The sequence below is a fragment of the Sipha flava genome, unplaced genomic scaffold, assembly GCF_003268045.1.
Source record: "Sipha flava isolate LNK unplaced genomic scaffold, YSA_version1 127_pilon_pilon, whole genome shotgun sequence".
NCBI classification, from domain to species: Eukaryota; Metazoa; Arthropoda; class Insecta; order Hemiptera; family Aphididae; genus Sipha; species Sipha flava.
In genome coordinates, this window is record NW_020271753.1 from 1,279,195 (window position 1) to 1,291,610 (window position 12,416).

The 12,416-nt window shown below is 30.8% G+C and overlaps 1 protein-coding gene across 1 annotated transcript; it reads left to right on the forward strand.

Moving 5' to 3' along the window:
- The first annotated feature begins 13 nt into the window (after positions 1–13).
- On the forward strand, positions 14–8,511 carry LOC112694302 (membrane-associated protein Hem). The gene is made up of 21 exons (XM_025569722.1): positions 14–314; positions 552–656; positions 729–872; positions 961–1,103; positions 1,185–1,346; positions 1,423–1,538; positions 1,684–1,930; positions 2,155–2,468; positions 2,539–2,736; positions 4,226–4,466; positions 4,592–4,724; positions 4,800–5,101; positions 5,186–5,433; positions 5,504–5,606; positions 5,731–5,959; positions 6,037–6,130; positions 6,211–6,461; positions 6,523–6,607; positions 6,665–6,945; positions 8,023–8,112; positions 8,192–8,511. Exons 1-21 carry the CDS (start codon positions 174–176, stop codon positions 8,336–8,338), a joined length of 3,774 nt encoding a protein of 1,257 aa, XP_025425507.1. The 5' UTR covers positions 14–173; the 3' UTR covers positions 8,339–8,511.
- The last annotated feature ends 3,905 nt before the right edge of the window (positions 8,512–12,416 follow it).

A 12,416-nucleotide genomic window follows, 5' to 3' on the forward strand; every position in this document is an offset into this window, starting at 1 on the left:
CCGCCGCGGCAGCCCGTCCGCGCACAATCATTCGATTATCAAAATTGGCCTCGCCTTGCCGATCGTAAACATCAGCGGAAATATCCTTCCGACAAACGTGACCGGAAACCGCGTACGTGTAACAGTTCGCGTCCGGCCGTACGATCTACCCTGCGGTGTCGTCAACGGCACAAATGTCGTCGCGCTCAGGCTCGACGCTAGGAGGAGGCGGTGGCGGCGGTCTGTCAGCCGGTCACCATAAGCTGGCCGAAAAGTTGAGCTTGATCAACGATCGGGGCGTGGGCATGCTCACACGGATCTATAACATCAAAAAGGTACTGCTGCGTGATTGTTTCTGTTAAGTTAACCACTTTGATAAATGGTAACTAGTTCACCGAGTCTACGGGAAAACGTGTGTTGTAAGTGCCATCACGGTTGGACGAGAGTAATGTAGGAGCAATAGTGATGATACCATTGTAGAGTTGTAGTAATATCCTATAGGTGTAATAATGTCATGTGTTACGTAATTGTATGTATTGTCTGGTGTAATAGTATTGTTATTCTGATGACAGGCGTGTGGTGATGCAAAATCCAAACCGGCATTCTTGTCAGACAAGACTTTGGAGTCTGCAATAAAATACATTGTGCGACGGTTTCCCAATGTAGATATCAAAGGCGTAAGTTTTAAACAATAATACGTCTGTATGCTTATGTTTTTTATTGATTTTATTTTACATATTTATAAACAGTTGCAGGCTATAACACCTATACGTAATGACATCATCAAGTCCTTATCATTGTACTATTACACGTTTGTAGACCTACTTGATTTTAAGGATCAAGTTTGTGAACTACTAACCACCATGGATGCATGTCAAATACACCTTGACATAGTGAGTTACATAACCTTATTTTCTTTCAATTAAGTTTCCGCCTCACAAATTAGTTGTTTTTTTTTTAAATAATGTTACAATTTACTAGACTGTCAATTATGAGCTGACCCGTGCCTACTTGGACTTGGTTGCTACATACGTAGCTCTTATGGTTCTTTTATCACGAGTTGAAGACCGCAAGGCTGTATTGGGTTTATTTAATGCTGCACATGAAATGGTTCACAATCAGAGGTAATTATAATAATTTATATTCTTAAATATGTTACTATAATACACCAGTATGGAGGCATGATAAAAGATTATGCTTTACAGTGATTTGAGCTTCCCACGACTCGGCCAGATGATTGTAGACTATGAACAGCCAGTACGCCGTCTAGCTGATGAATTTGTACCACATACAAAACTTCTATCTGGAGCATTGCGTTCTCTTTGGCCTGTGTATGTACAACGCAACCTTACAGCAGATAAGTGGAGGTAAACATTTTTTTTAAAACTAATTTAGAATTATTGCTTACCAAACTAATATTTCAATTTTTAATTAATTTTGTAGGTCTGATCAAAAACTTAGCCTTGTAGGAAATCCTGCGCAGCTGTTGAAACCTTCTGCCACTGATACAGTATCATGCGAGTATCTTTCTTTAGAAACCATGGAGCGTTGGATCATATGTATGTCTCGTTATTTTTTTATTTTTTTCCCAGTTTTACTTTATTATTAAATGCATATTATTTATTATTATCTTATTATTTTATATTTATTTAATACTATCAAAGAATCACAATTTTTTTTTTTTTTTGCTTTTCCTTTCAATAGTTGGATTTTTACTTTGTCATCAAAATTTACAACCTCAACCACCTAATCAACAGCAACATAACCCAGATGGAAATGTGGCCCATAAGTTATGGATAGCTGCACTTGAGTCAAACTATTCCATAGCTTTGTTTAGAGATGAAACAGTGCCTATTCACTCATTTGTCCAATCATTTTTTGAGACACTCAAAGGCTATAGCAAAAAAGTTTCTGAAGTAAAAGAAGCACATACACATGCTACACAAAAAGCGTATATATTTTGCTTTTTATTATAATCTATTTTAAAAAGTTGAAAATTTTTCAATTTACTGTGTTTAAAATATAGTGTATACGTTTATTATTAATTTTGTTAATAATAAAAAAAATTTAGTTAGGCCAAAATTGCTTAAAAATAAATGATTTATTACTAATATTGATAGTATTGCTGCTCTATTTTATATAACTTTAATTTTTGTTTTTATAAACCCATTTTAGCGTTTACCGACATCGTGAACGCCGTAAATACCTTCGTACTGCCCTTAAAGAATTGGCAATGATACTAACTGATCAGCCTGGATTACTTGGCCCAAAAGTTTTACTTGTATTTATTGGCTTGAGTCTGGCTCGAGATGAAGTATGCTGGTTGTTGCGGCATGGTGCCCCTAATTCTGGTGGAGGAAACAACCAAAAGAATGCTGGAACGGGAACAGGAGGAACTGGTAAATCTAGTGGAAAATCATCGGGTGTAGAAGATCTGCTGGTTGACAGGCAATTACCTGAATTGCTGTTTCACATGGAAGAACTCCGGAGTGAGTTATAGCTACAATATTTTATTTACGTGTATGTTTTTGTTATCAGTGGTATATTTTTAACTTTCAGTGTTGGTACGCAAATATAGCCAAGTAGTACAACGCTATTACGTTCAGTACCTAGTTGGATTTGACGCTATCCAATTAGCACAGTCTATTCAATCTGTTTACGGCAATCAGCAAGATCAACAACATTATCAGCAAGATCCTACTTTTGTGATCCTTCAATCAATTGTGCATACAATATCTGCACTGTCAGTTAAGCAAGGTACAAATATATTTAATATTTAAAGAAATAATTACCATTAGTTGTCAATGATCATTCCCTTATATTACTTGTCATAAAACAATCACGGTTATTCAAAATTTTCATATCCTATATATATAACTATAAATGGAGCCAAAAATGTATAATATTTCATCAATTGAGAACAGCTGGGCCGGTTTGGCTCAAATTTTTTTAATTCGTAATTTCCATGAGAAGGTTTTTACGAAAAATAATGTTGAAAAAGTGCCATTGTTTAATAAATCGTAGTTAAATTTAATAATTTTTAACCCAGTCGATAACTGCACAATTGAAAATGAATTATTAAATGAAACTATTAAAAACAATTTAAAAACTATTAATTTTATTTTTGGTATTAAATTATGGGTATTGTATAAATATTAAATAAGATCCCGCGACAGGTGCTAAAACAAACAAGAATGTTATTCTACGATGTCATGAGCTTTGTCAACAATTCATGGTCGACATGTATGTAAAGATAGAGAGCAAACGATTTCGATACTTGCGATTCAATCAAAAAAAGCTGCGTGCGAAAGATTCTCAAAACAATTGTTAGATATCGGTGATGGGAAAGTTACTACAGATGAAACGGGATGCATAAAATTACCGACCAATTTACAACATCTGTTACCAGGAGACTTGGTGTCATACAAATCTATTGATACAGTTTGCGATGCTATTGAAGCTGTAAATTATCCAACAGATTTTTTAAACTCATTGGATTTACTAGGCATGCCACCGTATAATTTACAACTAAAGGTTGAATCTCCGGTTATTTTGCTTCGTAATTTGAACCCATCACGGTTGTGTAACGGCACGTGATTAGTCATTTAAAAATTAATGAAAAATATTATCGAAGCCATCGTTTTGAATGGGAAATTCCGTGAAAATATATTATTACCGCGAATTCCTATTATACCCACAGATGTGCCAATACAATTTAAAAGCCTTCAATTCCCAATTAGATTGGCATTTGCAATGACTATCAATAAGTCTCAAGGCCAAACGATGTCTGTTTGTGGCTTAGATTTGATTAGGCTTAGATTGTTTTTCACATGGACAATTATACGTGGCGTGCTCTCGAACCATCCAGTTTGTTTGTGTTGGCGAAAAATGGAATAACAAAAATTATTGTACATTCTGTTGCATAAAGGGATTGATATTGTTTTTTACTAATATTATCATAATTAGCGATGTATATAATTTTAAAGGATCAATTTTAATAAATTATTAAAAAAATAAATGTTTGATATTTTTTCATTTTAATATTCCGTAACCATTCACAGCACTCCATATCTTTTCCACTTATATACCACATTCTTATACACCTATATTAAATTAGTTATTTTTTCTAACAAAATATTCTCTAGAAATAATTTATATGACAAAACAACGTTTGTCGGGTCAGCTAGTATACTTATATAATTTCTTAAGCATTTATTTGTATATATTTTATTTGACTATAAAATAGTGGAAGACAATGAACTGTTTGATTTGCGTGCATTGCGTCTCGACTGGTTTCGCGTTCAAGCATACTGCTCTTCAGCGGGATCTGGTGGAGTTGGTGGCGGGTACAACAGCAACAACTCAAAACTAAATCTTTTTGATCACCGACAGTTGGCTTCTCAGCTTGACACTGCTGCTCATCATACGCGAATGGTTGACTACTTGGATGAAATGCTTGTTGATACTTCTGATTTGTCACTGTTTTGGTATGTGCACATATATTTATTTTTATCTTATATTAATTTGATTTGATTGTCTTTTGGTTGTTGTCGCAGTTTTATTTTAATTGGTATTCATAAATTTAATATATAATTTTGGTATTCATTGATAGTTTTTACAACAAAACATTTGAAGATCAGTTTCATATGTGCCTTGAGTTTCCTGCCCAGAACCGATACATCATAGCATTCCCACTGGTTTGTGGTCATTTTCAGTCGTGTGCTCATGAGTTATGTCCCGAAGAGGTAACTTTCCTTGACACATTTTGAAATATCATGGAAATAAACATTTTAACAATTAGCAATTATTCTTATATTTAGCGCCACCACATTCGTGAACGCAGTCTGTCAGTCGTCAACATGTTTCTGGATGATATGGCTAAGGAAGCTAAAAATATTCTTACAACCGTATGTGATGAACAGTGTACTATGAGTGACCGGTTACTGCCTAAACATTGCGCCCTACTAATTGCACAGGCAGTAAATAGAAAGAAAAAAGATAAATCCACAACTAATAGCAAAGGAAAAAATGCAGGAACTTCTATGTTACTTGGTGGAGCAGGTGATGATAATGACCGACCTGGATCAGAAAGTTACAGGAAGACACGTGAAGAACTTACCACGTAAGTTTTACAGCAACTTATTTACCAATTGTTTACATAATGAACGCATATGTAAATGTGAATTTGTTTATGTATATTACATAGAATGGATAAACTGCACATGGCTCTTACTGAACTGTGTTATGCATTAAATTATTGTGCAACAATAAATGTGTGGGAGTATACGTTCGCACCACGTGAGTACTTACACCAACACTTGGAAACTCGATTTGGCCGAGCCTTGGTAGGCATGGCTATGTTTAATGCTGATACAGGTGACATTGCTAAACCTTCTGAGTTACTGGCTAGTGTTCGAGCCTATATGAGCGTTCTGCAAACTGTTGAAAATTATGGTAATAACTTATTGTTAATTTATTATATAATTTGTTACCTGTATTATCATAGTTTTTTTTTCTTGAATAGTTCACATTGACGTAACGAGAGTATTCAACAATGCACTACTACAACAAACACAGCATGCTGATAGTCATGGTGATAAGACAATTGCTTCATCCTACACCCAATGGTAATTCATACAACTCTCAGAAATTATTTTTACTGCATTAATTAAAGTTACCTCAACTATGTATATTTTGCTATCTATTATCATAACCAATGTGTGTAAGTAATTGAGATGTTTGTTTTTTTAGGTACTCGGAAGTTTTATTACGTCGAGTAAGTGCCGGCAATATTTGTTACTCACCAAATCAGCGTGCATTTGTTAGCCTTACAGCAGATGGAGCTGTCCCATTCAATGCGGAAGAATTCAGTGACATTGGCGAATTACGGGCACTTGCTGAACTTGTGGGTCCCTATGGAATGAAATTGCTCAATGAAACTCTCACGTGGCACGTTGCTAGTCAGGTGCAAGAACTCAAAGTAAGTAATAAATTATTGAATTAAATGAATGAACCAACTAATCATTATTTATTTCATATTTTCTATGCAACTCTAAGAAACTGGTTGCTGCTAATCGAGATGTTTTATTAGCTTTACGCACAAATTTTGATAAGCCTGATGTAATGAAGACTGAATTCAAAAAATTACAACGTAAGTATAAATATAACTTTTAGTTGTTCTATAATATTATTAGAATAAAATTAATTTTAAATGTGAGAAATTATTTGTAGATGTGGATAATGTTTTACAACGTATGACAATTGTTGGTGTGATCTTGAGTTTTCGACAGCTAGCCCAATCAGCACTTCGTGATGTTCTTGAAGACCGTGTACCATTTTTATTGGCTAGCATTCAGGACTACCATCAGCAGCACCAGCTTCGCATTGGAGGTGTAATTGGTAATGGTGGAGTCAATGGAGTTAGTGGAGTAGGAATAGGAGCTAGTGGAATAAATGGAGTGAGTGCAACCGCTGATACTATGGTGAGTAATAGAGCTGATGATAGATATAAATATAATAAATAAAAACTTGGATTTTTTACAGCTTGTCAGTGAAATGGCCTCAGCTGCAGGTTTAGAATGTGCTGTAGACCCTGCATTAGCAGCAGCACTACGAAACCAAAAGACTGGTACTTCATATAAATATTTGATAAAAATCAGTAATATATAGATAATTCCTATTTCAGCTGATGAACACGATGAACACTTAACTGCATGTCTGTTGATGGTTTTTGTTGCTGTTTCTGTACCCAAGTTGGCTCGATCTGAGCATTCATTTTATCGAGCCTCCCTTGAAGGACATGCCAATAATGTACATTGTGTGGCAGCTGCGGTAAATGCTGTGTTTGGAGCGCTTTTCACAGTATGCTCTGCAGGTGCCGTGCCAGCAGCTGGTGCTGGAGCTGATCCTAATTCAGCAGCTGGAGTAGGAAGTGATATTGAGGATCGCATGAAAGAATTTCTTGCAGTAAGTATTTCATAATAAAACCAACAGTCAAGCATCCATGATCATAGTACGAAAAGTATATGTCAATTCCTTATGAAATTATTACATAAACCGTTTTTGATTTTGTAGATTATTATATAGTTATTAAAATTTAGCCATATATTTTTTATTTATTAACAATGCAATATTTTTTATTGATATTTTAAAGTTTGCGAAGTGCATATTTTTTTGGTTGATCATACACAATGCTCTCTAAGACATAATTCGTTTCATGTAATGAAGGTTTCAAAACTACAAATTTTATTTTGCATTTTTTTTGCATATTTCGACGTTTTTTAATTTTTATAGCATTTTTAGTATTATTGGGTCATTTTTTTAGTTTTTAATGCATATTTATTCGATATACTAAACAAATTTAGCATATTCAAAATAAAATCAAAAGACAAATTATTTTCTTGATATTTAAGTAGGTTTATCGGGTTTTCCGAACACATTGTCAATCTTTATTAAATAAAATTTTTTTCGATTCAATTTTTATCTTATCTTAATTTATTATTAACTATGATACATCACCAGTATTTGGTCAAATAAAAAATAATTAGCTAGTTCGTATTACCTCGCAGACGTTGATCCTATTACGTGTGAATGTGATTTTAATGTATTAAATAGTGTGTTAAATAATGTTCAACATAAAAAAATTATGTCATTTTTGTAGTAAAATGCATTTTTTAAGGACATTTTTGGCTATTTTTTAGAGCATATTTGAATGATTTTAAGTGCATTTAAATCCGGGCCCTACTAATAACCATTGTAACATGAAATTGTATCAATTGAATGTATAATAGTTATTGTATCTAACCACCAAGGTTTTCATTATTTACAGCTATCTTCATTCTATATAAATCCAACAAATAACTGGTCATCACTTATAAACATCATGCAATAAGCTCATCAAATATGATATTTTCTTATGTCAATGATACTAAAAATTATAGATATTTCGTTTTCAAAATCTTACCAATATTTATATCTTTTCTAAGTTTTCTTTGCTTTTTACTATATATTAATAACTTATTTTATTCTTTATTTAATATTTAGCTTGCTTCATCTAGTCTGCTACGTCTTGGTCAAGAAGCAGACCGTGATACAGTTCGCAACCGTGAATCCGTGTACCTTTTGTTGGATCAGGTACATTATTTACTGTTATTATACCATTTAATGTGTTGACTATGCATAACAATATTAAAACCATATATTTTATTTTAAGATTGTACAGGAGTCACCCTTTCTTACCATGGATCTTCTTGAGTCATGTTTTCCATATGCCCTGATTAGGAACGCATATCATGCTGTATACAAGATTGAGCATCATCAACATGGGGGCCATTCTTCATCATCATCTCATCAAATATAACGTGAACAGTTGATTCTCTGAGTAGAGTCAACTCTTATATTAAATATTATCTTTTTTGTTTATTACTATTTTAACTATCATAATTTATCTTACATTTTTATAAAAATGTCATAAATTATTATAATGGTAGTATAAACAAACATCAATCGTTTACACTTTTTTTTTTTTTTTACAATTTGTTCTAGATATTTTATCATCATTTTATTGTATTATTTAATCTATATTTTTAATTAATTTTTTTTCTTTCGTATTAAATTTTAGTGATTTTTTTATGATGCATTTTGTGTAAGTTATTGCATTTTATTATTGTCTATTAGCGATGAAAATACTATATCCCAAGTATTTTCCATACTTGTGTAATATTAATTGATGTATTTCTAATGTGTCTTATATTATTATTATTAACATGTATGTGAGCGAATTATTATTTATTGTAATTATGAGTAGGAAAAATAAAGACAGTTTAAAGATAATTTATATTATATTACATCCGTACATAACTATTCTACTAAAACTTATTTGCCATCAACACAAATATTTTTTTGTAAAAAACCTAGAGCTAAACTTAAACTATTAAATTATGGTAATGTTAAAAGTAAAGTTAGCAATATATTGTCATTATTATTATTACTTTTTACATGTTATAAAATATATATAAATTACCATGTACTCATGCATATTTGTTGGCATAATTTGTTTCATACTAATTTTAAGTAAATAATAATGTCTATAAAGTAAACTTGGGGATTTTACTATGCATATTTGATCTTATTACAAAATATCACTTCAAATTGCTGAAATCAACTCTTCGAACTTCAATAATGTGTCTTAGTTATAGAATTTTAGCTTTTTATATGAAAACTTACATTTTGACATGCAGTATATCATAAACTTAAAATATAAAAAAAAGGAAAACAATTTTATCATAAACTTAAAATAAAATTGTTTTCCTTTTTTTTTTTTATTATGAAATGCAAATTAATGTATACATAAACAAAAATGAATATGCACATTGTATCAAATATGTATATATTTTGTTAAAATAAACAATTTGTGTACCAAGAATATCTTTATTAATTTTATATCCTATTATTTTAATAAATTTGAAATTTTTACAATAATTCAATAACAGCAATATTAAAAGTAGTACATCATATTTACATTTTTATAAATTAGAAGAATAGCATTACAAAGAAGTTTGACAATTACAAGTCAGACTATTGCCACTCTACTGGTCACTAATACTGAACTTGTAAATCATAGAAGTACAATAATGTAGTTAAGTTTAATTTATATTTTTTTTTATTTTATTAAGTATAATTTTTAGTATAATTCAGTAGGTACAAAATAAATAATTGTAAGGAGTGCTAAAAAATCAGAAAAATGTTGCCATTACATAATATGTATTCATCTTATATTTGATGAATTTTAGTAAATATAATTGCCTTATAGTTGTATGCAAACATGAAAAAATTATTTGAAAACAATGTAAAAGTAACATTAATTTTAATAAATATGTAAATATTTAGTACATTATTTTATTGATCATCTGAAAATATGTAATTAATCTATGCTAATACAGTCAAAAAATTATTTTAATGAAACTTTATATCTACTTTTTCTGTTAATAAGTGTAAAATTATATTATTTATGTACAAGTACTTACTGCTAAAAGTTTAGAAAACTAATTTATTTGAGCAGCATCTGCATGTTTACTATAATGAATTGTTTAGTAAAGACAACGGATGCGCGGGCTTTGAGCTACCATTTTCAATATTTTTAAATTATATAAAAATAATCAAATAATATTTAAATAAAATTAAAAATGTTGAAACACTTAAAACTGTTCATAATAGATATAACTATATATTTTTAGTAAATAATAAATAAGAACCAAGATTCTTTTTTTTTTTTTATTAAACTTAACGTTTATGTATACTCTTAATAGCAGTTAAATTATTTATCATGTTAATTGAAAGACCTAGTCGGAAAATTTAATAAAATCAGGCCCATAGACGTAACTTGGAAATTTATTAGGGGGGCAAAAATATAATTACATATCTAACGAAAAGGGTGTCCGAGGCTAAACACTGCTTTACTACCTACATATTATTATATAAAATTATTAATTTTCTAACATTATGTTAGTTAAGCGAAAATTTAAAATTACCAACCTAAGATTTAAAAAAAAAAATTATAGTAATAGCTAATCAGCTATTTTGTGCTTAATTTTAAACAAGGTATGTGAAATATCAAAGAGGGCAATGCCCCTCCTAATTTATTCTAGGGGAGCAACTACTCTCCCTTATTTACGCCTATGATCAGGCCCTTAGTAACCATTATATATCCCACATATATACTTTTATATACATATATATATAACGCTATATACTACCTGGTGTGCAATAATGTGACTTCCACTACTATGTGATATTCTGTTTAGATCTTAAATTTGACCTCCTCATTTTATATCCATTAGCCATATTATGAGCATCACTAAAAACTTATGGCAAAAAAGACTTCTATACGTAGGCATATTTAGATTGAAAATGCAATGTAAATTATTAATCTGTATGCAAAGTACTTAACTGTTTGGGTCCCAAAATTGACTACACATTTCAATTTCTATGTGTCATCGCATGAAGTTCGGAATAATTTAGTTACATTAAGGACTTTCATGCGTAGTTCAGTTTGTAATAAGTAATGACCATGTTAAGTAACAAAATAAAAAAGCAAAATATATGCATATAACGTTTAATTGCGGTCTTAAAATTAACGAAACATAATTTGAAATACCAGTTTTTAATTTGCAATAGTACATTATATTATTATAGATAATAATAACTATAATGATACAAATGGCACTGATCGTGCCTCTATAGTGATTATCGGACCATGGGTTTTTGTTGAATTGGTAAATCCATATAAATTTTCTACAAAATAAGATTATATTTAACATTTTTATTATGTCTATAATGACCATAATAGTATGATGAACAAAGTAAATCGAAAAAAGCGTATTTACTGGTGTGTTGTGTACATTGCGGCTGTATAAATTATAAGAATTATCACGAAGGGTTTTACCCACAACATCATATCAAGTTGTATCATTCTAATTGCCATTTTTTCAAATATATTGATATTGTTATATATATATATATATATATATATATAATAAAGTTGTTATCGAAAATTTTATATTTTCATCCCGACGGTCCCAGTAGTATAGGTCTAGAAATAGGTAGGTAGGGGTGAACGGTTCGAATCTCGACGAGTGTGAAAAAAACTTCTTATGGTTTTTTTTTATTTTCTAAACAATAGTCATTGCGAAGTCTATGCGCAGAAAATGAGAAGTTCCGTTAATCTTTATGTACTAATATTATGTCCATAATACATCTCTGAGATGTCAATAGGCACTTATTTGCAACCATCGGTATGACAACTATGCTATAGGATTTTGCACACCGGGTATAAACCTATATAACCTATACCTACCTACATAGGCGGTAAAAAGTAACTAAACGTAGCAGTGAACAAATTTCTATATTTGTTTTAATACCTACTTATTATTTCTATAGAGCAGTGGTTCCCTAATTTTTTTTCAGCGGTGCCTTTTTTGGATCCAATTTACCCACGGTGCCTTGCTGTGAACTAAATTACAGAACAAAAAAAAAACCTATTGATAACCAGTTTTATAAATTTTATTAAAATTTAACTTAATTATAATTTAATGCATTTTTAAACTTAAAAAATAAATAAATAAAAATTATTGTTATTATGGTTATAATTATTATATAAAATTATTAGGTAGGTATAAGGTTAAACTGAGAATATCCGAATATACAATAGAAAATATTACATTATTTGCTATAAAGTTTTTATAAAAACCATATGGAAAAACAATTTTATACATTTTAAACTATTTGTTATGAACCGTACGTTGACCACGGTGCCTTAGAAAATGGTCATGGTGCTCTTAGGGCACCGCGGTGCACAGTTTGGGAATCGCTGCTATAGAGCGATTATCGCATTTTGGTCGTTAAGATAAAAACTTGTCCCTCAATAACATACACTATCG

Excerpts from the sequence above, each read along its gene's own strand:
- LOC112694302 (XM_025569722.1), top strand. The coding sequence starts at position 174 with ATGTCGTCGCGCTCAGGCTCGACGCTAGGAGGAGGCGGTGGCGGCGGT. Across the intron at positions 2,737-4,225 it reads TGCACTGTCAGTTAAGCAAG|TGGAAGACAATGAACTGTTT; the intron begins GTACAAATATAT and ends ACTATAAAATAG. Across the intron at positions 4,467-4,591 it reads TCTGATTTGTCACTGTTTTG|TTTTTACAACAAAACATTTG; the intron begins GTATGTGCACAT and ends ATTCATTGATAG.